General features: G+C 50.1%; 1 protein-coding gene across 11 annotated transcripts in view; it reads right to left on the bottom strand.

The window, feature by feature from the left end:
• EVL (Enah/Vasp-like) overlaps positions 1-26,126 on the bottom strand; it is a 144,254-nt gene that overhangs the window by 86,366 nt on the left and 31,762 nt on the right. Inside the window, exon 3 of one of the 11 annotated variants that reach the window (XM_027957393.3) lies at positions 17,992-26,126. The exons of 9 other annotated variants lie outside the window; for them this stretch is intronic. In XM_027957393.3, the coding sequence (XP_027813194.2) occupies positions 17,992-18,014 (23 nt within the window). In that variant the 5' untranslated portion in view covers positions 18,015-26,126. One more of the 11 variants, XM_060401924.1, reaches the window with a different exon arrangement.

Raw genomic sequence — 26,126 nt, 5'->3', positions numbered from 1 at the left:
GAATACTGCACAAATCTGGAGATTCTATTTGGCCCAGCAATTTCGAGTCCATTTGCTAAAGGCAATAATGTAACAGAGGTCTGAGTTACTTTTCCTTCTCAGTTCAGGGGGACTCAGGAGCTGCAGGGTCCAAAGCCATGCCTTGAGGCACGTGTGACCAGGAGCAGCAGAAACGGGCTGGTCTGAGGAGCGATACTAGTGTAAAAGACACACCAGACCTCAAAGACTTAGAACCAAAAGTCATCCAATAATAGCTCATCAATAGTTTCTCTGCTGATTACGTGTTGCAATTATAATATTTTAGATGCAGTACTTTTAGATAAAGAGATTGTTGAAATTAATTTTATCTGTTCCTTTTACTTAACAGGGCGATTGAATATTTAAAATGCTGCACATGGCTCCCACTTGCAGCTTGGGTTCTATTTCCGTCCGTGAGGGCTGCTCGAGAGGACACAGCACCACTATCCACTAGTCTCTGATTCGATTCACTCTGTCTGTGCTCGGGTAATTAATTCCCGCCTTAGAAATGTTCTACTCTCTGCAAATCAAAAGCAAAACTTTCAGAGAGAGTTTTCTAAGACAGACATCAGCATTTTCACAAAAATAAAAAACTGTTCGCCAAAGAGTATCTGGAAAAATACACTAAGACAAATTTATCCATCGGGTCCAAATCCATGGTGCAAGCCATTTGGTGATATACTATTGAAAATGTCATATCCAGGGTATACGTCTAGTAACACACTCTCTCTAAAGACATTTACTGAGCACCTATAGCACACTGGACTCTTCACATCTATTATCATTCTTTCCACTTTAGATACGAGTGAACTGAAAAAGCCAGGAGTGGCTCAAGGCCACTAGCAGGTGGCAAGTCGCCCTGAAGCCAGGCCACGGCACACGGCGCGCTCTACTCCCCCTCCTTTCCCCGCACCGTAATGAAGGCACAAACATCACGCCTCCAATTAAGGAAGCTGTCCTGTGAGGCAGATGTGGGAGGTTATCCATCACCACATTGAAGGAGGGCATTCAAAGCCTGCGTGAGGGACTTGCCCACATCTCACAGCTTGCTAGAGCTCAGTCTCACACCCAGGAGTTCTCGTAGCTTTTCAGATGCATCCTCTCCATGCTGCTAAACACCACTTCCTCCTGTAATTAATACTGTGTTCCTGAAGGTCTTGGAATTAAAGGGGACAACAGAAGGTGGACCATTATTGCCAATAATAGTCATATTCATATTCAAAGACAAAACATATACGACTATACATTATATATTCCTACATTATGAACGTAATAATGATACCATGACTTTTTAGTGTGAGACTTTACGTATTCATCAGCTCTTCATGCTCACTTTGCCATCTGAAAAAAGAAGAAACTGAGGCACAAGACAGTTGAGTGACTTTGATGAACGGAGCTACTCATGGACCAAATGAGAATTAAACATGAGGCCAACAAAGAGTTAACCGGGGAAGCCTTTCCTCTTGGTCTCTAACTCCAGGGAAGGTCTGACTGACTGATGTATAAATTTGGGCGTAGGTAGGAAAATGTCAGAGCAAAAAGAGCGGGAAGATCCATAGAAAGGGTTAACTTCTTGCGAGGGAGTACATTCGAGGGAAGTGCCTTCACCCTGCCTTCACCCTGCGTGTAGGAGTCGGGTCTGGCTTTGTTCTGCCTCGTCTGGCCTCGGGTCCTCAGCCTTCCCAGGTCTGCACTTCCCGTCCTTACAGGGCACAGGGAGAAAGGCAACAGAATAGGAGTCATCAGACTTGAGTCCTAGACCGGGCTCTGCTGAGAGCTACCCTGGCAATCATGCCCAAGTTCAGGCTCTTCCCCGCTTGGTTTCCTCATCCGTAAGAGGGAGGTAATTCCTAACTTGCTGAGTGTGGTGTTAATTAAATAATGTATTAAAATAGAGCTCTTGGCACTTAGTAGCGGAATTTACAGAAGCTGTCCCATCTGTATCCTATGGTCTAGCTCTGAATGATAAACGAGGATATAATAACTATAAATTGCCAGAGACACAGAGGGTGTTCAGTAAATATTACTTCCCTTTCCCGCTGGAAACGCCTCAAGGGACCCTGTTGAAAAAGAAAAGTATTTAAATACTGGGTCCAAAAAAGTGGCTCGTAGTGCGATGAGCCAGAGGAGAACTCAAGAGCTTTTTCAGTTCTAAAGGTGCCCTTTCTTCTTCTGAAAGTACCCCCCAAACCCTTCACAGACTGTCTTCAGACGACATCCTGAGTTGCCTGAGCATCCTATTCTCTGTTTTAAATGTGTCTGCTTGGGCGGCCGTAATGAAATACCATGGACTGGGTGTCCCAGCAGTCGCAACGCCCTTCCTCATAGGAGGAGGAGGCCGGAGTCCAGCTCGAGGTGTGGGCAGGCGGCTTCCTCGCGAGGCCTCTCCCCTGGGCTGTGGACGCCGCCCCTCCCTGCGCCTCACACAGCCTTCCTCTGTGCCAGAGGTCTCCTGGAGACTCTGCTATTCTTTTTTTTCTTTTTCTGCTATTCTTAAAGGAACAAGTCCCAGTGGACGAAGCCTCCAGCCTTACGACAGGTTTGACCTTCAGTACCTCCTTAAAGGCCCCATCTCCAAATACAGTCACAATGGGGCTGAGAGCTTCGACCCACAAATTTAGGGGGACACAATTCAGTCCACAAGTGTCCCAGACCACAATCCTCTGTTGGAAGCCCGATGGATACAATCCAGTGGACGTGGTCTGACAGTTCAGAAGATTACCGGGGCACTCATCTCCTCTGGAGGTAAAAACGGTACAGGTTTTACTGTTTTTATTTGTCTTACATGGTTTTGAATTATTTGGGATTCCTTAGGTTGTAAGTGACAGACACTAATGGGGAAAAATGGAATTAGTTCATACAGTACAAAAAAGATAAGGCACTTAGCTAAGTCTGGATTAAGCAGGACGGCACGCAGGACACACAGGCTCAACGATGCCAGGAGAATTCCATTTCTTTGGCCTTTGCTGAACCCTACCACCCTCTCTGGCTTCATTTTCAGACGGTCTTTACCCACACGGTGGGAAAGAGGGCTACAATGACTTGAGGCTTTCTTGATCCCGACACGACGGCACCTTTCCTAACAGCTCTAGCCCAGCAGGGGTCCCAGGGAGGACTCAGATGTCACCCTGCACCTGAGCCAATCACCAAGGCAGGGGGCTGGGTCATGGCTGGCCCACACAAACTGCATGACCAGGTCAGGTGACTGGGGGCAGACTGCTGGTTCCCCTCTACCTAACCCCCCTCTCCAGAAACGGCTGGTGTGTACAACACAGCCTCTCTTGAGGAATAACAGCGCTAGTCCGGGAAGCAAACAGGTGTGCTAAAACGTAATTTGGTTGTCTCTCTTTAAAAAATCTCCTTGAACTTCCCCAGTGGAGCAGTTGATGGGAATCCACTTGCTAAGGCAGGGGCCATGGGTTTGATCCCTGGTCCGGAAAAACTCCACAAGCTGCGGAGCAACTAGGCCCATAAGTCACAACTCCTGAGCCTGAGCTCCAGAGGCCGTGCTCCGCGACAAGGGAAGCCATTGCAATGAGAAGGCCATGCGCTGCCAAGAACAGCCCCCGCCAGCCGCAACTAGAGAGCCCAAGCACAGCAACAAAGACCCAGCACAGCCAAAAATAATCAAACAAAAACACCCAGACCCTCGATCTTTGTGCCACATCAGACCCACTGAAATACCCTTAAGCTCATCCCTGTCTCTCTGGCCGGGTGCTGAAACACAACTCCCCTTCATGGACCACAGACCTGTTACAGCGAAGGGGCTTGCGTAACTCAAAGAAGCCATGAGCCACGCCACACAGGGCCACTCAAAAGGGATGGGTCCTAGCGGAGAGTTCTGACAGAACATGACCCACTGGAGGAGGGAATGGCAATCCATTCCGGTATTCTTGCCCCGAGAACCCCGTGAACAGTATGAAAAGGCAGAAAAATATGACGCAGAAGATGAGGCCTCCAGGTCAGAAAGTATCCAATATGTTACTGGGGAAGAGCAGAGAAATAGCTCCAGAAAGAATGAAAGGCTGGGCCAAAAGTGGAAATGACACTCAGTTGTGGATGTGTCTGGGGGGTGAAAGTAAAGCCAATGCTGTAAATAACATTGCCTAGGAACCTGGAATGTTAGGTCCACGAATCAAGGTAAATTGGAAGTGGTCAAGCAGGAGATGGCAAGACATTGACATCTTAGAAACCAGTGAACTAAATGGACAGGAAAGGGCAAATTTCATTCAGATGACCATTATACCCCCTACTATGAGCAAGAATCCCTTAGAAGAAACGGAGTAGCCCTCATAGTCAACAAAATGCAGTACTTGGGTGCAATCTCAAAAATGACTGAATGATCCCAGTTCATTTCCAAGGCAAACCATTTAACGTCACAGTAATCCAAGTCTATGCCACAACCACTAATGTCAAAGAGGAGACCGAATGGTTCTATGAAGACCTACAAGACCTTCTAGAACTAACATCAAAAAAAGATGTCCTTTTCCGACTTCCCTGGGGGTCCAGTGGCTAAGATCCTGTGCTCCCAATGCAGGGGGCCCAGGTTCAACCCCTGGGTCGGGGAACTAGATCGCACATGCTGCAACTAAGATCCAGCGCAGCCAAATTTTTTAAAAAGTAAATATTAAAAAGAAAAGTCCTTCTCATCACAGGGGATCGGAAAGCAAAAGCACAAAGTCAAGAGAGCCTGGTGTGCTGCAATCCATGGAGTAGCAAAGAGCTGGACACGACTTGGTGACTGAATAAAAACAGAAGAAACCACAAGCGACTTATCTGAAGTTGCCAAAGAGCGCTCTGACACGGCAGCACTCCCCCACCTGCGCTGGTGCGCAGAAGTGCAGCAAGTGTCTCCTCCTGACAGTCCTTTAAAACAGCTAGACTTCAGCACGGAAACACCAAGAGTAATTACATCGAGAGGGTGATATATTAGAAATTCCTTAAAAAATAAACCACAGATGGGTGGGCACATCTGAGACTCAGCCGTGCTATTAAAGAAAAAAAAAAAAAAAAGCCACCACACGCACACTGTTGAATGCAATTTACCGTTTTGGAACTGTCCAAAAATTTCTAGTTGCCAGGGACATATCAGAAAAACACAAAATAAACTGCCTCAGCAGTCCAAATTGGAATACAACAAAGTGAGTGAGTCTTGATTTTCCACTTGGGTGACTTCATTAAATTCCAAAAACAGAAAACCTAGCAAAAATACAATTTAGGGGGACGTCCCTGCTGGCCCAGTGGTTAAGAATCTGCCTTCTAAGGCAGAGGACACGGGTTCGATCCCTGGTCGGGGAACTAAGATCCCGCATGCGGCAACAATCAAGCCCACCCGCCACAACGACTGAGCCCACACACCACACCAGAATCCATGAGCCACAAGTAAAGATCCCATGTGCTCCGATACCCAATGCAGCCAGATAAATAAACATCTTTAACACACACAAAACACAATTTAGAAAGAAAATCCAAGAAGCAAAGCCTCATTGTAAAACATTTCTCAGTTGTAACATACCAGCTACAGAACCCTGAGACCTAAAAGATGAAAGCCACTCATTCATCCAACAACTGTTAACTGATCTTCAAATAGCTGGTAGACGTTGTGTTGGGTACTAGAGTGGAAATGAACTTGGTAAACACCAACTGAAAAAAGAAAAAAAACTTACATGAGTTTTACTGTTAACAAAGCATTTTTGCATATACAATCACACTTTTCCTCACAATAATATTTTACAGGTAAGGCAAGTGAGACCCAAAAAGAATAAAAAATGATTTGTCCCCCAAATTACAATACATAGCCAGTAAGAGCAGAAGCCTGAACTCATACCTAAATGAGACTTCAAATCTCAGGCCTTATTATCTTCCTCCATTTATGTACTTCCCCCTGAATATTCTCTTCTCCTGGCATACTGCAATCCATGGGTTTGCAAAGAGTAGGACATGACTTAGTGACTGAACAATTCTCTTTCCTCCCTCTTCTAATTCCTAGGCTCAGATTCTCCTTCCTGTACAGCAGAATTTTTCCAGAGTTTGAACTAAAAATTTAGTGTTAGGCGCTATTGGTGGGGAACCTGCCTGACAGTGCGGGAGATGCAGAAATACTCGGGTTCAATCCCGGGGTGGGGAAGAGTCCCTTGGAGGAGGAAATGGCAACCCACTCCAGTATTCTTGCCTGGAGAATGCTATGGACGGAGGAGCCTGGTGGGCTACAGTCCATGGGGTCGCAAAGAGTCAGGCATGACTGAAGCGACTTAGCATGCATGCAAATGTTAAGACAGTAAAGGCACAGGTCCCAGAGTCAGACGGCGCGGGTTCAAGTGCCGGCTCGTGTGAAGCTGGACAAGCTGCGGAACAGACAGGACAATGCCAGCAGCTCCGTCACAGGACTCTGATGAGGAAAGTACTGCACGTGTTCAGGCGAATGAAGTTCTCAGCAGGCTGTCACTGACCACAGTCAGGGCTCAACAGTGCGATAGAGTCAGTTACCAACGAAACATTACGTAAAGCACATGGAGCCAGAACACCTCACAGACTCTGTTTCACAAAATTAGGGGCAGAATGATAAAAACAAGCATTGACGTTTTAATTAGAAGACATAGGTCAGATTTTCAGCTTTACCAATTAGGCAGATGTGTGAGAAAGGGATCTAACCTCTCTGAAACTTAGGTGCCCCTTAGATAAAATAGTAGATATAATGCCGAGCTTTGAGGATTGCTGGGAAAATTAGAGATGATAACAAAAGTGCCTGGAATATAGTGGGTACAATTGCACACGTGTTATCTTGTTTGCATTTGAATCCAGAACAATCAGAATATTTTCATTAAAATATATAAGGACTCTTTAAATTTCACATGCATTTTTACTAGCTCAAACCCTTTTAACTCCCTACAGATTCGAAAATCTACCACCTGGTCCTTTCAGGCCTTTCTCCTGATCTCCCCGGGCACAAGAGGGCCTGCTCCCCAGATTCAGGACCTCTCTCGAAATTTCAATCTTGCCTTCATGCTCAGAAGTAAACAGACGTCAAAAAGGCAGCAAATTGGCCTTTTTCCTGCCACTTCCCCTTCTCAGCCTATAACAATGACTGGCATATGGCAGGAGGTTTGAAATAAGTAATAAAAATGAGTAAATAAAAAGTGCTGAGAAGCTGGGCTGCATCCACTCTGCTCAAGTGTGACAGATGGAACGAAGAAGATACTGCTCTGCCTTCAAGTATCCTCAACCAAGTCAGGAAGCTGAGAATGAGAAGCACGAGCTATTAGACTGGGTGCTCGACAGCCTGAGTGCCGCATGGGAGTTTCGTCAAAAAGGGAAAATGTGTTTCGGCCACAGTGGTCAGAAAAGGCTCTAAAGGAAGCGTGTGCAGTGCTGGGTTTGGAAGGGTTTCATAGGAAGAAAACAATGGTTCTGACAGGGACGCAGTAAAGGGACAGAGAGGGTGATTAAACAGTTAATCCCACTAGGGAATCCTAAGTAAAGAAAAAGGTATGGGAGACCTGGTGTTAATAATCACTCAACAAAGCAAGTTTGCTCACCCGTCAAAGCAAGCAGGCTCGTGCAGCAACAAAACCATGCAACAGAATATTGAGATGAGCCCTAAACAGGAAATAACTGACGGAATGAGACGCAGCTCCTTCCCCGGGAGGGGTCAGGGAGTTAACGATTCCTGGGATATGCTCCTCGGCACACAGGAGAAAGAAAAACCATAAGGAGGGGGTGGCATTCCACCGAAACCCGAGGCGGGCGCCACCCTCCGGAGTGCGTGCTTCTCACTGCGCGCACACCCATACGCCACCGCAGTCCAGTCTTGCCATCTGGGGACAAGAACATTCCTTGCCCGACGAGGAGGAGCTGACGGTGGAAGTGTGAGGTCTACCCAAGAGTGAGGGAGAAGGTGGTCCTCTCCCCCGCCCCACTTTTCCTGTGATGATAAACCCGTGGCTCACGAAGTTCTGGGCAGTGCTCCCTGGCCCGCCTGCTTCTCTCTCACACAAGTGTCCTCCACTCACTAATAAACCCTTTCCTTACCTGTCACCCTGCCTCTCGCCAAATTCTCGCTGTGCGGAGCCAGAAGAACCTACAACACTCTCCTAAGTCCCAAAACACGCTCTGCAGTTTCAGTTCAGAGACGGGGAAGCAGAGCAGAACATGCAGATCTGTGACTAAACCCGTTTCAGGAGCAGAGGGAAGACTCCTGGGAGTCCAGGGTTAAGGGAGCGCACGCGGTCAGGCCACAGAGGGCTGCAGCTGCAGAACGAGCTGGACTGGCTGTGGACGGAGTGCTCGGTAAAGGACCGGCCCCCAAACACCAGGCCGTGTTCCTTGGATCGCCCACCTTTCTGCGAGGCAAGGCTGTGTTCACATTTTTCTGCCAGGCAGAGTGAGCTTCATTCACAACAGGGACCTGATTATCGTAACGCCCCAACCAAGACGAGGAAAACACACAGTTTTATCAAGAGCAGCACAGCAGATCTGCCTCCGTCCACTTCAGGACTCTACTGCTCTCGCTACTCAGTAAGTTGGTGGATAAGGAAAACACAGTCTTCACTCTGGCTCCAAGGTTCATTTGACTGTGAAAGCATCCTCTCTCTAGGAAAATTTCACCCCTGAGCCCAAACACGCCTTTAAAGCGTACAGTCTGCTTGGTGTCCTGTATATCCAACCACACAGTTTTACTCGTCTCTCTCTTCTCCAAGGGATCTTCCCCACCCAGAGATCGAACCCGCAGGGTCTCCTGCACTGCAGGCAGGTTTGCACAAAGGGCAACAGGAAGGACACAGCTTTGAACAGCGGGAGTGGGGTCTGGAGGGACACCCACCTTCCGCTCCAGGTTCTTTTTCCTTTGAGCCTGTGCTCCAGGCAGCCCAGGGGTGCTCTCGGAGCTGGAAGCGCTCCCAGTTTCCGGTTTCCTCCTGGGCCTCCACAAGTAAACACGCCTGTCTCTGCTCTCTTCCAGCCCTCGTGCTGATGAAGATGGAGGCTGGGCTAGTCACAAAGACACAGGGTGGGATCAATCCTGGCATATGGCAGGCCCTGAGCTGACGGGACTGGACTGAAAACACTTCCTCTCATCTCTAACTGGGTCTGGGATGACCTCCTGACAGCCACATGACCAGTTACCAAACCCCACACAGCCCACAAATCAGCAGGAGGTCAGTTCCAGACTCAGGGTTGTGTCTGTATGAGCCACGCACACTCAAGACATGTGGTTCAATCTGTAGCCGGAGGCGCCAGGCAAACCTGAAAGCACATGTTAACAGCACCTGTAATTATCCAGGGCTCCTGATTTCCCCAAGCTCCTGCATGGCCGTAATCTTGTTCTTTCTGAACCATTTCTATTTTCCAGGTGGACAAACTACATCCCAGTGAAGTTAAACGGCGTATCTAAGGCAACACAGTGTCACCAAGATGTAGGGTCTGCAGGTTCCCGAGGTTCAGGCTCTCCCCAAACTCAGTTAGGGTTGAGGTGCACTGGTGGGCTTGTGCTTGAGCTCCACTTCTGAGCACCTGGACTTGCTGGGTGTGAGGACCGACCTGGGCTCTGTTTCAATTTCGGTGGGCCCTCCCAGGAAGGGACTGTTACGGAGGACCCCCAACTTGAAGTCTCCAGTGGCTTTTGATGCCCAACAGAACTACCCCGGGATGGACCCCATCACATCCACCTCTGCCCCTCCACCAAGTTCCCACCCATTAACTCCCTCTGCCCTCCCCTAGAAGGGAGCTCACACCCTGAACCTGTCCGTGTCAGCTCAGCAGACAGCCACTGCGTGTGTCAGTCTCGGCGGATGCAGCGGCGTGACCTGGAGGAACGTCCATCACGGAGTCCCGGGCTGGGGATGAGTCGGCGGGCCCTGGTGCAGCACTGACACGGGCGGTGGGGTCTGGCTGCGTTGCTATACTCAGTCAGGGAGCACGCAGGCCCAGCATGTCAACTGCAGGGAGCGTAATCAATCTCTCAGCCCACTGAATCTGTGCGTCACCAAGCCAGGATCCAGGCTCTCAGCTGATCAGTCACATCACGGTCGGTTCACTGTGCCATAAGCATTTCGGCAGCAGACAGGACTATCGTCCAAGGACTGACTGCTGGCACTCTGAGTCTGAATGCCAAGGAGACGGGGGCATGAGAGGAGCTCCTCGTCCTCAGCGGGGTCAGGCCTCTTTCCTGGCTCCTACGTGATTTCTCATCCAGGACGAGGGTCTGAATTAAATGCTCTGCTGCTTAAGGTAAGTTGAAGGAATGAATTTATTGAAGATCTACTAAGTGCCAGCGTGCGTGTGTGCTAAGTTGCTTCAGCCATGTCCGCCTCTTTGTGACCCCGTGGACTGTAGCCTGCCAGGCTCCTCTGTCCATGGGATTCTCCAGGCAAGAATACTGGAGTGGGCTGCCATGCCCTCCTCCAAGGGATCTTCCCGACCCAGAGACTGAATCTGAGTTTCTTGCATCTCCTGCACTGGCAGGTGGGTTCTATACCACCAGTGCCACCTGGGAAGCCCACCAAGTGCCAGAAACCCTGCCAAACGCTTTATATAAATAATCTCGTTTAATTAACACAGCCACTCTAGGAGGTAGGTAATACCCCCATCTTAGAGACTGGCAAAGTAAAGCCAGAAGAACTGAAGTAACTTGTGCAAAGTGACAAGCCAGCACTGCAAAACGCGCGGCCTCCACAAACAAGACACACACTCCCTCAAGGCGAGAAGGGTTTACCTGGCAAAGCAGTGGCCCAGGGCACTTCTCAGGGCAGAGAGAAGCGACCATCACGAGAGAAAGACAACCAGACTGGGTTACCCTGAAAAGAATGAGGAAAAGCCTTCTCCACAGGTTTCATCAGCCACCACTGAGCTAAGAGCACACCGCCCTGGCTCCCGGGCCTCAGCTCCAGCACGGCTGCCAGCAGCCCCTCCTTTCCTTCCGCCACCTGCCCTCCAAACCCGAAGCTGCTCTAAGACGTGCCCCGAGAGATGCCTCCGCCTGCAAGACTCCCTGGTGTTCGCCGCGGCCAAGCCTCGCCTCGCCCTCCTCCCGGCCCACAGCGCCCTATCTGGAGCCGTCTGGAATCTCTCCTGGTCTCCCTGGGTTCATTTTGTCTTTGGCTACCCTCACCCCATGCTTTTGGTGTTGGTTCAGCACGTTCCCAGGACTCAGGATGACACAGACTTGCATCTTCTACTCAATAACCTCAGATACACAGGTGACACCACCCTTATGGGAGAAAGCGAAGAGGAACTGAAGAGCCTCTTGATGAAGGTGAAAGAGGAGAGTGAAAAAACTGCCTCAAAACTCAACATTCAAAACATTAAGATCATGGCATCCGGTCCCATCACTTCATGGCAAATAGATGGGAAAACAACGGAAACAGTGAGACTTTATTTCCTTGGGCTCCAAAATCATTGCAGATGGTGACTGCAGCTGTGAAATTAGAAGACGCTTGCTCCTTGGAAGAAAAGCTATGACCAATCTAGACAGTATATTAAAAAGCAGAGACATTACCTTACCAACAAAGATCTAGTCAAAGCTATGGTTTTCCCAGTGGTCACGTATGGATGTGAGAGCTGACCATAAAGAAGGCTGAGTGTCGAACAACTGATGCTTTTGAACTGTGGTGTTGGAGATTACTCTTGGGAGTCCCTTGGACTGCAAGGAGATCAAACCAGTCAATCCTTAAGGAAATCAGTCCTGAATACTTATTGGAAGGACTGACGTGGAAGCTCCAATATTTGGCCACCTGATGTGAAGAGCCAATTCATTAGACTAGACCCTGATGCTGGGAAAGATTGAAGGTGGGAGGAGAAGGGACAACAGAGGATGAGGTGGTTGGAGGGCATCACTAACTCAATGGACATGAGTTTGAGCAAGCTGTGGGAGACAGTGAAGGACAAGGAAGCCTGGTGTGCTGCAGTCCATGGGGTCACAAAGAGTCGGACACGACCGAGTGACTCAACAACAACAACAACTCATGCTCAGCAAGTGGTTTGTTGGGTGAACGGTTATCCTAACAGCAAAAAGGCCCTCCCGCCTCCAACAAGGCACCACACAGGTCTCTGAACCTACATAGCTGGAGCCTCTTTTGCAATATCCTAAGTAACTAGCAAGAGTCACCCAGACCCAAGGTGGTCTCCTGTTCTAGGGCTCCTTCCTCTGGGTAATGAGTGCAGTTAAACCTTTTCCCTAGTTCAGTTTTATTTTGTCATTTTCCATATAAGAGCCCACAATGCTAAGCAAAGAGAAATGGGGGATGGAAACTGTTTAACAAAGCAGCACCTTAACCAGGTAACTTTCCAGTACAAACATTTATCGCAGCGTTTCATAATTTACACACTGCTTTCCAGTAGGTTATCCTCAAAACAGCCCTCTTCTTCTCTGTGAGGTAGCTAAGAGATGAGATGGAGTGACTTCCGCAAGGTCTCGGCCTTTACATCCACACTGGACTGGACTGGAGTCTGGTTCCACAACACCGCTTCTCTTTGAGTGAAACTCAGCAGCTGTGACATTTATTTAACAATGGAGGATAGGCTGGCATTTTTACATATATCTGCGTTGCCATTCTACAGCTAAATTATTTGTCTCCCAAAATAACTTTTGCTTGTGGCTAGTCAGACCAGCACCAGGTGAGACTGTCAAGTCAGTGAGACTCGTCTCTTTTCATCTCTGCTGCTCTACTTTCCCCTCCCTCCGCCCTCACTGTCCACCCACATCCTCCAACCACGTGCCCCCACCGCCCCCTACTAGGGGCCTGTGTGCTAGGAGGCCCTGGGGAGTTGGACAGCCCGCCTCCCCCAGTTAGAGACTATGACTTAATTCAGTTAAAGTTACTCTAATATAAGTACTGGGGCCTCCCGGGTGGCTCAGTGGTAAAGAATCCGCCTGCCAATGCAGGATACACAGGTTCAATCCCTGGGTTGGGAAGATCCCCTAGAGAAGGAAATGGCAACCCGCTCCAGTATTCTCACCTGGAGAATCCCCATGGACAGAGGAGCCTGGCGGGCAACAGACCATGCGGTCACAAAGAGTCGGACATGAACAGCACCTGAACACACACAAGCCTGATTCACACGAGAGCTGATTCCAGGCTGACAGCTGGTGGTGCTGTATTAAGATATGCCTCCTGGCCTCAGACAGCGCACACTTTAGTAGGGGAGAGAGGCGGGAAAGGAACTGTTACACAATTACACTGCACTAAGGACCACTCTGGAGAAGGCAGTGGCGCCCACTCCAGTGCTCTCGCCTGGAAAATCCCATGGACAGAGGAGCCTGGTGGGCTGCAGTTCACAGGGTCGCTGAGAGTTGCACACGACTCAGTGACTTCACTTTGACTTTTCACTTTCATGCATTGGAGAAGGCGATGGCACCCACTCCAGTGCTCTTGCCTGGAGAATCCCAGGGACAGCAGAGCCTGGTGGGCTGCCATTTATGGGGTCGCACAAAGTCGGACACGACTGAAGTGACTTAGCAGCAGCAAGTACCACACAGACAGGTAAGGAGGAGTGAGGAGCCATGGGAGCTGGGAGGTCGGGTTGAGGGTCAGTCGGTCCTGCCCTCCGAGCGACCCTCTGCTCCTCTTCTGTTCCCCACCCTCCCCACACCTGGGGAGGTGAGCCGAGTGCCTGGAGCTACCGCGGGCTCTGGGCCCAGAGGAGAGACTCGGAAAGGCTGTGCTGGCTGGGAGACACGAGGTCAAGTTGCAGGACGGCGTTCTCGGCACAGGGTATCTGAGAAAGGAGGACTGAAGTGAAGCTGAGCAGACCTCACAGCTGGGTGACTTCAGGTGGCTCTCAGAGCTGCTGTGCCCATTTCCTTCATTCACTTAGCAAACACTGTTTCTGGGTTGGAGGTATGTGTTTGGGACTGTCCGTGTCTCCATAAAGTGATACTCGGGTTCAAGTTACGAGGGGCAAAGCAGCTAGTGGTGTCTGATGCACAGTGGGTATGAAATGATCTAGTTTCTCCACTCCCCGCCCCCTGCCCAGCATCGACTCAATGGACATGAGTTTGAACAAACTCCAGTAGACAGTGAAGGACGGGGAAGCCTGGCGTGCTACAGTCCATGGGCCTGCAGAGCTGGACGTGACTTAGTGACTGAACACGGCAACAGTGTGAAAGTCGCTGTACCCAAATATCTGTTTTTTCAAGAGATTACAGGACCCTGGGAAAAGAGAGGCACTAAGCTGGCTTGGGCTCTGGACACCGGGCCGTCTTCTTGGTTCATGAACTTCACGGCGTCCCTGATACCACTCATTTAAATTCATTTCAATATTCCAGGGAAAGGGCAAGAAAAGTTGTAACACTTCCTAAGACTAGATATAAATTTGAATTATCAAAGAACGAGTCTGAGTTGGAATCCCATCCTTCCACAATAATGTTTTATTTAAAAAATAAGACACAACAGACCCAAAATAGTAACTTCCCATTTTTACGTGATTGACACATTCCAACTGTGGATTATAAATCCTGAAGCTGGTATTGGAAATAAACCACAAGGAGCAGGGATTCTAAGAAACAGGCACTTCTGATTTGGGTTCCATTCTCATTTGGGGGACCATGAAGCTGAAAGTCACATTTCAGCCTCTTTCTTCTGGGGTCGGTAAGGGCAGGCGGTCCCTGCTCAGGATCTAGGGATGGAAGGAAACCAGACTGTGTTCTACAAACCCATCTCCAGAGGGGCTCAGAGGACAGTCTCTGCAGGGTGCAGGGACAGGTAAATGCTGACTTAAACTATTATTTCAGTACATGTCTCACCTACGAAGGTTTGTTTTTTTTTTTTCTTTAAAGCAAAAACTCAAATGCAGTGTGTCTCCCAGCACAGCCAGGTAGAGCGGCTGGCCCGGTGTGAGGACAACATGGTCTTGCAGTCAGGGAAAGCCAGGGAAAGCCCCTAAGCAGCAGGGAAATGCTGGCCCAGCCTCACGTCTCCATGTCCCTGCAGCCCTCCAGGCTTGCACCCCGGACCTGGGGAGTCCTGACCACTGCCACCACGGTCTAGAGTGAGGTTATCACAGAGACTCCTTATGAAACAAGGTCAGAGTTCTCTAGTGCTCCATCATTGGGGGTGTGCTGAGGATACTTCTCATTTTTCTCAGGAGGTCAGATGTCCACTTTTCGACATGCTCTTCTGAACCAGCACCAGCAGGCACCCAACAGGCATGCCAGGCTGGCACTGAGCGAGCCAGACGGCTTGCTTGCTTTTTCATCTGTCTTAAGTCGTCCTGAAAATTACTCTGTCCACCACTTACTAAGGCCTTACTGTTTCTCCAGTAGCTTTAGGCCCTAAGGAATCAAAGTTAAAAGCACCTGGATTGACAGACTGGATTAACTCACGGTCCAGCAGGGAAACGCATCTGTCAACCAGACTTCCTGCTCAAACAAACGTGGCCTTGGCACTCTCTATGGAGGGCTGTGTCCGCAGGTGACCTGACGGCGCCCCCACGGTCCCCTCCTCCTTTTACCCTCACAGAGCAGTCCACGGCAGCGCCAGCATCAGGAACCAAGCTTCATGGGTGCTCAGCCCAGTGTTCCTTTCCACGGTTCTCAGGCCTCCCCAGGAGGAGGGCAGCTGAGATCGCATGGCCCGAGTGTGACCTCCCCACGACTGCCCCCATCCCCACCCCACCCCACCCACCTGCCTGTACCTGAACTGCTGTTTCTGATTCCAGCTATACCTCTGACTTCCCATCTCAATGACAGTCTGTCTGCTTTCCCTAAGCCAATGGTTCTCAAAGTCTGGTCTCCAGAAAACCTGAGAACTTATTGGATGCACACAAGTCCTCAGGCCCCACCCTAGACCTATTGGATCTAAAACTCTGGGGGTGGGTTTTTGTGAGCCCTCTGGGTGAATCTGCTGCATGCTACATCTTGAGAACCAAGCTGCTGCTGCTGCTAAGTCACTTCAGTCGTGTACGACTCTGTGCGACCCCAGAGATGGCAGCCTACCAGGCTCTTCTGTCCCTGGGATTCTCCAGGCAAGAACACCAGAGTGGGTTGCCATTTCCTTCTCCAAGGCATGAGAGTGAAAAGTAAAAGTGAAGTTGCTCAGTTGTGTCCAACTTCGCGATCCCATGGACTGCAGCCCACCAGGCTCCTCCATCCATGGGATTTTCCAAGCAAGCATACTGGAGTGGCGTGCCATTGCCTTCTCCGTGAGAACCAAGCTGACCGAAACTAAAAAGATAAGTGAGTTCCTCTTGAGCCCCGAGCCCCACAATGCCCTGGACCTCACACAAGTCCCCTGACTACAGAAGAAAGCCATCTGTCTAGCCCCATGCAGCTGTCACAAAATGCAACCATGCTCAGCAAAACTCTTCAGGGCTGGCTGAAGCCGAAGCTTGAAGCAGGGCTACGAACCTCCCTCTTTTGCTCCATCTTCCCACTCCTCAGCTCGGCAGAGCGGTGGCCTTGAACTGGAGGCCTCCCAACTCGTCAGACCCGCTCCAGGACCAGGTACCACCGCAGTGGGGGTGGGTCTCCCCATCCCTCTGTTCTCACTCCGAAAGGCAAGGAAAGGCTCCACGTCTGCTCAAGGCCGAAGCCAAGGCTTACTCCGTCTAGAACAAGTGCTAGCCGTAAAACATGAACCTCACCCTTGTGCTACTTTCTACAATTTACGATGCTCTTGCTGATTCTCACAAGGGTCAGGAAACCTGGAGCAGAACCTGTGACCCCTGACTCATTCCCCATGGCCTGTCAACTCTTACCTGCCAGGCATTAAACAAATTCCCGTTGGTCACCTGACAGAGCCACCACGAGCAGGAGTTCTGGTCACGGTGTAACTTCACGTCATCAGAGCAGGTTGCCACATGGAAACCTGCACAAACCTGCCCATCAGGAATGATGCCAAGGCGCACTCTTCAACAAAGGGTAACTTCTGGAGGCAAAGCCCCACGTTTACAGGAAGGGTGGGAGCAACCTCTGCAGCCCTGCTTTCCCTTATAGAAAGCTGAAGAATCTCTCTTCTCCTCCCTCAATTTTGATGAAAAGGTCTCCAGTTTCCTCTTACAAGCAACGAGAGGTGGTAATTCTATTCTTATTTTAATGCCTACTGCAGCTACATTTGGAGGGAACAAAAACCGCCTAAAAGGTTGCCACACAGTCACTTCTCTGCCCGTCAATATGGTATTTATGTTCAGTTCTAAACACACAGAAATTCCATCTGAGAAATGAGAAGCTGTCAGAGGTTACACACAGACACGCTGTCCTCCATATGCTCTGAAGAGGTGGAGACCCACGGCAGAACGAGCCGGAAACCCCCCTCATCCCACCTCCTTTAGCCTCATTTCTGAGAAACTCTCTTTTCTGGAGCCCTCTTCCCACATTCATACCAGGGACAGATTCCCAGAAGAGAGATGAAGGATACAGAGGGAATAAGATTCACAAAAGACTCTAATTTGGAGCATTCATAATCATAGCAGCTGAAAAGCTTACGAAAGCAAAGAAGGAGCCTGTTCACAAAACACCATGAGGGCGCTTGCCAGAAAACTGCCCAGCCGCAACGAGACCACCGTCCACAACGAGCAAAATCAGAGCCGAGATCAAATCGCGACCCAGCAGACACACACACTTGCGGGGTTTCCACCTTCACCGCTGCAATTAGTGCTTTTTTAAAGAGCAGTAAGGCTGCAGGAGTTTGACAAAGGAAGAAAAACAAAAGGCAGCAAGAGGCTCCATCTGGATAAGCAGTTCCTAGTCGGTATTCAGAACTCCACACCAGCACCAGCACAGCTCGGATGAGGCGCAAGGTGGGGTCCTCACCACCTTCACACACCATCAAACCGATTACCACGCTGCCTGGGTGCCTGCAGTCGACACCCTGGACCGGCACCGCCTCCGCATGCCCACCCCCACGACTGGGAGAAGCCCCACCATGGGAAAGAACCCTTCTTTTGTGAGGACCAGCCGGAGCCTGGGCTATCATTACACAGCAAAAACCTAGCGAGAACAAAAACCCAGCAGCAGGCTGATGGAGAAAACCCAGGACATACCTGAATTCTTCAAGTGCAAACATGACCTAGTCGGAGACAATTTCCTCAGACTGTCTGGGGGCCTTTCTGGTTTGGAGGACCACCATTTAGTCAGTCAGATGGTGCAAAGGTGCAGAAAAAAGAGGCGGGGTTTGCACACCCCCCAATATTCTGAAGTGAAAGGCTTTCTGCAGACAGGGGCCTGCAGCCTCCAGCTCTGCCAGCTGCTGACGAGCGGCAGCTAACAGGGGAGGCAGCTAAGGACCATGTGATCATTCCAGCAAGGCTGATTAATGCAGTGAGCGCCGAGCCTCCAGGCTGGGAGCTGGATTAGCCACGAGAAACAAGTGGAACCCCGGGCACGCCTGGGATCCTGCGGGAATCACAGAACACGCACGCCCCCACCAAGCTGTATGGGGCTGGGGCGGGGGCCGGGGAGCAAGAGCTGAAAGGAATGAGAGTGTGCCCTGCTCCTTTGAGCTCAGCCCGCTCACGTCACCTGCCCGTGGCCACTGCTGTGCTCGGGTTCAGATATGAGGACCACCGTGGGCAGCGAACCTAGTGGAGATGGATCCCAGGCTGCATTTTACTGAAAACTCTTCAGGACTCTGCATTTCACCCTTCCACTATGAAACGTTTTTTTAGCACAAACACAGAGGCCGCTCTGGAATCCCAGGAGTCATGGTTTCCGGCCAGCGCTCTGCCACAAGTATCACCCTATAGGTCAGCCGCAAAGCGTGACCTCATTTATTTCAGTCATTGTTTACTGAGTATTTATCTCGGTATTTGTTTCCATACATAATATGGACCAGGCTTCAGTTCCTTGAAGTACAAAAGCTGCTGTAACAGTTTCAGAACAGAAGTTAAGAAAAAGGAAACGAGATGTCAGCCAAAGAAAGAGGAATGTTTACTGGAGGGCAGGGCTCGAGCTGCTGAGATCTGGCACGTGAGCTGAGGCTGTGTTCTGAAACTTGCCATCAAGGAGAGTCGTTAACATTTGCAGATCTTTATAAAACAAGGAAGATAGATCTCAAAGGAAAACTTGTGAGTCACTCTTGATGGTTTTTCTCTCCCTCACACCACAAACAGAATCAGGCACCAACTCTGATTCTGCTCAGGAAGGTTTCCTGGGGTCTGACCTCCCTACTCCCAGCCCCGCTGCTTGGCTCTCACGCTCGGCATTCCCCACTCCTCCTCTCATGTTAGTAACTGGTCTTCCTCCGTCTGTCCCTTTTCTAACAATCTGCCAGTGCCATTTCTCTAGTCTGATTTTGTTGTTGTTCTTGTTCGGTCACTCAGTTGTGTCTGACTCTGTGACCCCTCAGACTGCAGCATGCCAGGCTTCCCTGTCCACCACTATCTCCTGGAGTTTGCTCAAATTCATGTCCACTGAGTCAGTGATGCTGTCTAACCATGTCATCCTCTGCTGCCCCCTTCTCCTTTTGTCTTCAATCTTTCCCAGCATCAGGGTCTTTTTTAATGAGTCGGCTCTTCACATAAGGCCAAAGTATTCGAGCTTCAGCATCAGTCCTTTCAATGAATATTCAGGATTGATTTCCTTTAGGATTGACTGGTTTGATCTCCTTGCAAATTCACAGGATTCTCAAGAGTCTTCTCCAGCACCACAATCCAAAAGAATCAATTCTTTGGTGCTCAGCCTTCTTTATGGTTCAACTCTCACATCTGTGCATGACTACTAGGAAAACAAGAGCTTTGACTATACAGACCTTTGTTGATAAAGTGATGTCTCTGCTTTTTAATATGCTGTATAGGTTTGTCATAGCTTTCCTTCCAAGGAGCAAGTGTCTTTTAATTTCATGGCTGCAGTCACCATCTGCAGTGATTTAAGTCCAAGAGAATAAAATCTATCACTACTTCCATTTCCCCATGTATTTCCCATAAAGTGATGGGACCAGATACCATGATCTCAAGTTTTCTGAATGGTGAGTTTTAGGGCAGCTTTTTCACTCTCCTCTTTCACCTTCATCAAGAGGCCTTTTAGCTGCTCTTCACTTTGTGCCATTAGAGTGGTATCGCCTGCATATCGGAGGTTGTTGATATTTCTCCCGGCAGTCTTGATTCCAGCTTGGGATTCATCCAGCCCAGCATCTCCCATGATGTACTCTGCATATAAGTTAAATAAGCAGAGTGACAATATACAGCCTTGTCATACTCTTTCCCGCTTTGGAACCACTCAGTTGTTCCACGTCCAGTTCTAACTGTTGTTTCTTGACCTGCATACAGGTTTCTCAGGAGATAGGTAAGGTTGTCTGGCAGTCCTGTCTCGTTAAGAATTTTTCACAGTTTGTTGTGATTCACACAGTCAAAGGCTTTAGTGTGGTCAATGAAGAAGATGTTTTTCTGGAATCCCCTTGCTTTCTCTATGATCCAGTGAATGCTGGCAACTTGATCTCTGGTTCCTCTGCCTTTTCTAAATCCAGCTTGTACATCTCAAGTTCCCTGTTCACATACTGCTGAAGCCTGGCCTGAAGGATTTTGAGCATTACTGTAGTTGCGTGACATGAGTGCAACTGTCCAATAGTCTGAACATTCTCTGCCATCACCCTTCTTTGGGACTGGAATGAAAACTGACCTTTTTAGTATGCCATCTAGGTTGGTCATAGCTTTGCTTCCAAGGAGCAAGCGTCTTTTAATTTCATGGCTGCAGTCACCATCTGCAGTGAGGAGTCCAAAAAAATAAAGTCTCTCACTGTTTCCACTGTTGCCCCATCTATCTGCCATGAAGTGATGGGACCAGATGCCATGATCTTAGTTTACTGAATGTTGAGTTTCAAGCCAGCTTTCTCACTCTCTTCTTTCACTTTCATCATGGTGAAAAATTGCCAAAACCTAGCACCAAGTGTATGTGAGACAATTTTACGTGAGTCCTCAATTTACTAATAAGAGAACAGAGGCCACGGCGGTGAAGTAACTTGCCCATGATCATATGGCTACCAAGTGCAGAGCAATGAGCTTGGCTAAGGTAGGTTTAATGCCAACGTTTTCAACCCTTGTGCCCACTTGGGGTCCCAACACCAAAGAGCCAAGCGCCTCAGGCCACCTCCAGAAGAGGATGTGTTCTGTTGACTGGCAGGCAGCCTGTGGTCCTGAGACCAGGTTGGGATGTGGTACCCTTCCGGCCGGCCCTGGCGAACCCCAATTCTACAGCCAGACAGGAGACCACTAAGGGCTGACAGAGGGGTTTGGCTGCCCCAGGAGGAAGGCTGAGAACCCGAGGTGACAGGCCTTGGGAACAGACCGGGAAGGAGTCTGCCTCAAAGGCTGGATACCTCACTTGACAACCGGTGACCCCATGGATCAGGAACAGGGACTCCCAACTGCTGCACTGCTCTCCAGAGGGCACTTCTGAGAGCACACGACTCATAAGAACAAGGTCTCCTAGGCTACCCGCCAACAACTCAAGGCTCGGACGAAGCATGCTCCTGCTCTGGGACTTCCGTTCCCTCTTCAGCCTTTGTTTTTCTGTATCACGTAACTGGGACACGGAACTGATATGAACACAGAACGGATGAAAACAGAAGAGCCCCAAACTCCCTGCTACCTGGCTTGGCCCTCCCTCCACCAGGACCAGCCCTGACTCCGCCTGGAAACACCAGGCCTAAGAGACCCGGGAGGCCCATCTGCACTGGACTTTGGGGGGGGCAGGGGGCTCCCCAAGCTACACGCTGTCAAGCTCACCCTCGACACTCTGAACTCCCTTCTTCTTTCCAGGCTTACTGTAAGGACAAAGCCTCCTGACCGGGCCTGGCTGTCCCAGCAGAGCGCTGACCTGCTGCACTTACTGGCCGTGCCAGCCGCCTCAGGTGTCCCCAGAGAAACTGACGCAGAGATACAGGCTAAAAACACGGTCATTAAGAGGAGGTGTCCCCAGGCCCCCAACAATCTTGGAAAGCTACATGAGCAGGATGTCTGAAACCCGTGTCTGTGGCGTGCGCATGCTCAGAGTGCCCGCAGCCTGCCTCTCCCTGTGAAACGGCCCAGTTCCCAAGAAGGGAACTCACAATATACTCGCTGGCACTGAATCCGCATCCCAGCTCCTGTACAGACAAGCTGGGGTTTCAGGCCTGGAGGCCCCGTGAGCCTGCGACCTCACACCGATATTTCCTCTCCCGCTTGTCTTAGGATGTGAGGCTTCAGGCTTACGGAGCCATGACGAACGTGCGGCAACATAAACAGGGCATCTGAACAGAGGCTAGCATCTCCGCCATGTGAGCAGGAACGCTCTGACACCCTCGGGCCTGCTCAGCTGCTGCTGAGCTCTGCACACACCAAGCAGGAGGGGACGTACAGGGAAGTCAGCTACGGGCAAGACTGCAAATGCAGCTCCGGTCTCAAGGCCTGGCCGCACGTGCTCCTCTGAGCAGGGGGCTGAGCGTAACAAGCTCCGTGGCCTTTCCGGTCTCCCCCAGCTTCCTAAGACTCCCCTCCCCATTCCTCATCTCCCGGCCATCCGACCCCTTCCTGCAGTCACCCTAGCACCTTCCAGTTGAACCCCATAACCCTTCCTCACTGTCTGCAGGATGGAGTCAGCACCCAGCCCCACCTGCCTCGCCCACCCACCTCGCCAACCCGGGACCCTGATGCAGGGGGTCTCCCCGCCTCTGCCCCACAGAGGTTATGGACAGTGGGGTTCCGAGCCCAGTTCTATGACTACCTGCCTGGGGAGCCTTGGGAAGACAGGACTCTTCCCCGTCTGAGCCTCAGCCCCCTGACCTGAGGATGGGGACGACAGCGAGTGTGGGGATGCTACAGAAAGGAGGTGATGGCACACTCAACCCCTCCACGCTGGTGACATGACTGCGCATTCCGCTCCTGACCACAGCCAGCCTGGAGGAAGCGCAAAACTGCAACTCCTATGACAACCAAGAGCTACGTTCTAAATGCCTCACATGCCATCTAGTGCTGAGAAGTACCCTCTGTGCCCCTGGGTCTTAGGTCTCTGACCAGGTGAGAGCCCCTGGGGACGGGGGGGAAGGGGGCTGGCAAGAGGAGACCAGAGGAGGCTGGCGCCTCACCACCTCCATCAGGAACGTGTGGACAGTGCAAGCGAAACAACACACTTGCTGTGTGAACACAGCTTCAAGAGAAACTTGTCACAACCTGGGGCCACCAGCTCTGAACTCTCCTACTCTGCGCTGGTGGGGAGCCCACGGGCGCTGACCCTGTTTTTAGGCCTTCTAAGTCGTCACAAGGCAGGACACATTCCTAGCCACAGAGCATGTCTTTAGTCAGAAGTGTTTTGAATGCACTTTTGTTCCAGTTGAATTAACCTTTCAAAAAAATTAAAAACAAACAAAACCCCCACTTTCTTGAACCAATAGGAAATGTGAGTCCCACACTCTGAACTAATTCCTCCTCCCCAAATCATGTCAGTCACCTGAATTCCTACAGTGACACTTAACTTTAAAAAACAAAGCTTTAAATAAAACCATCCCTTACCTCCATTTCAAGAATTCTATTTAAAGTTCTTAAAAAAAAAAAAAAAAAAAGGCACTCTGCCATTAAGCAAATACAATCACAATCCATTTTCACCTGCCACGGCTCACGAGCAGCTCGCCGGTAATCACTTCTGCACTCCCATCTTCATCAACCTCTCGACCAATTGGTACTCCTCTCTAAGCACCTGTGCCAGGCCACTGAACACTATCCTTGCATCCCTCCACAACTTTCTCAGGGAAAAGCTAAAGCCCCTAGCTACACATTCTAATGAAAAAAGTCAGACGATAAATGAGTTAAGATAAAGACGATAAAACAGGGTTAAGTATCAGAGTGACGGAAGGGCTGCTGAACTTAAAAGAGGTGACAGGAAAGGCCCCTCTCAGGGAGGGAGACTTAAGCTGAGATCCAAATGACCAGTGGGGACAGTTACGAAAATACTAGGGACGATCAGCATCAGCAGACAACACAGCCGGCACAGAGGCCCAAGGCGGGAGGAGACTGGCTTGGTTTCTGCCCCTTTCCCCAGTGTGGCTGGACCAGGAAGGAAGGGAGAAGAGGGAGATGGAGACAGAGGGGAAGTACGGTTTTATGACAGGGAAGCTGCCGGAGAGCTTTAGACAATGGCCTAACAGGAGCTGATTGTCGTTTTTAGGGGGAAATGGGAGAGGCTTCCCAGGCAGCTCAATGGTAAAGAATCAGCCTGCTCAAGTAGGAGATGCAGATTCTATCCCTGGGTTGGGAAGATCCCCTGGAGAAGGAAATGGCAACCCACTCCAGTATTCCTGCCTGGAGAATCCCATGGACAGAGGAGCCTGGCAGGCTTCAGTCGACACTCACAGAGTCGATACGACTGAGCAAAGAAGCATGAGGAAGTGGGAGAAGCTGCAGGCCCTGTGCAAGCAAGAGAGGGCAGGGTGTGGACATGGGGCAGGGACCAGGACAGGCAGTGGACCAGAGAGAAGAAATGGGTGGGTCTGGAGCACGTTTTAGAGTCTTTTTAGAGTTTGAGTAAGCTCCAGGAGTTGGTGATGGACACGGAAGCCTGGCGTGCTGCAGTCCATGGAGTCGCAAAGAGTCGGACACAACTGAGCGACTGAACTGAAGTTAGAGCCTTTAAAAAATATTTTTTATTTACGTAGCTTTTGGCTGTGCTTGGTCTTTGCTGCTTTGCTTGGGCCTTCTTTAGTAGTGGCGACTGGGGACGACGCTTCGTGCGGCGTACAGGCTTCTCATGGCGGTGGCTTCCCTTACTGCAGCACAGACTCTGGGTGCGTGTGCTTCCGGAGCCGCAGCACTCGGGCTCAGGAGTGGTGGCGCAAGGGCTTCGCCGCATGTGGGATCTTCCCGGACTAGGGATCCAACTCACAGCCCCTGTGCTGGCAGGCGGATTCTTACCCACTGTGCCACCAGGGAATTCCTAAGTCTTCTTCACAACTCAGTTGTTTCATGCTATTTTGTGAATTACTAATGAAGCAAAGACTGAAAGTATTTCAACAGAAATACTAAGACACCACCAGGACCATGAACTGAAGGAAGAGAGGTGGCCTGGCCTAGTCTTCACCGCAGGGCCTGGCACAGAGTTAGTCAATAAGTATCTGTAGAATTAATGAATCAGCAGCTCGCAGATTTAGAGACGATTTCATAAAAAAAGACGGAATTGGGTCAAGTCAGCAGTCCTCTTTCTGGTGCAAGCACCAAATCAAAGGGCAGATTATTCTTTTGAATGAATAAGTGCAGCTGCGCCAATGTCACCCAGATAGGCAGAAATTTGCCAAGAGTGTCTTACCAGGAATAGAAGGAGATCAAATATACATACGTGTAAAACAAATGTCCCCATTCAATCAGGAAGTGTCTCCTGGGTACCTGCTGTGTGTCCAGCACTGATCAATCCCTGAGTGGGGGGGGCGGGGCGGGGCGGGCAGGGCAGTGAGGGGAGATTCAGACACATTTCAGGTCTCTCCAACAGTCAGGAACAGGGCACACAGACTCCAAGACTGCAGCCTCAGAGTCGCACCGGTCAGTCAATATGACGACAGTCTGGAGCCGGGGTGCACGTCTTTTTCCTACTCAGTTCACTGTTCTTACCAAAGTCCTCTTGAATCTGAGTTCCGTCATGTAGCTGCTGACGAGCGTGGAGTGGGAAGGGCTGGGCTGTGGTCCCAGCGCCACTCCTCAGCAGCCAAGTGCCCGTGACTTTACTGGAGTCTCGACGTGCTTACCTGTCAAGTGGGGGCAGCCGTTCCTGCCCCGCTCCCTCACAAGGAAACAGAGAGGATCAGATATGACAGTCGCTGTGCCAGTGTTCGGCAACTGTGCGTGCTATATAAATCAGTAATGGTGCTGGTCTTCACAACAAAAGAAATGATCCCTCTCTGCTCTGTGTCATCTGAGATCTTGATAAAGCAGGAGTTTTAAGTTTTCATCCAGGGCAAAGAGTTAGAGGATCCATAAATGCAATGTACTATCTGGGTGACCAAGAGAATTTAGATGAACACCAGTGTTCAGGGCTGAAAGGGCCTGGAACCCCACTCCTGGGTGAGCTACCAGAGATGCTCATCTCCTCCACACGCACTCACTTCTGTCAAAGTATAATTTTTAAAAAGCTAAAAAGGGAACTCTTGTGCCAATATACAGTATGCACGTATCAAGTAAGTCCTTCATGAAGGAAAAAGCAGGATGGCAAAGCTGGTCCAAAT

This window comes from Ovis aries, chromosome 18 (assembly GCF_016772045.2).
Source record: "Ovis aries strain OAR_USU_Benz2616 breed Rambouillet chromosome 18, ARS-UI_Ramb_v3.0, whole genome shotgun sequence".
Lineage (NCBI taxonomy): Eukaryota > Metazoa > Chordata > Mammalia > Artiodactyla > Bovidae > Ovis > Ovis aries.
The sequence above is the reverse complement of the archived record's forward strand: the minus strand, read 5'-3'. Positions and strand labels throughout refer to the sequence as shown.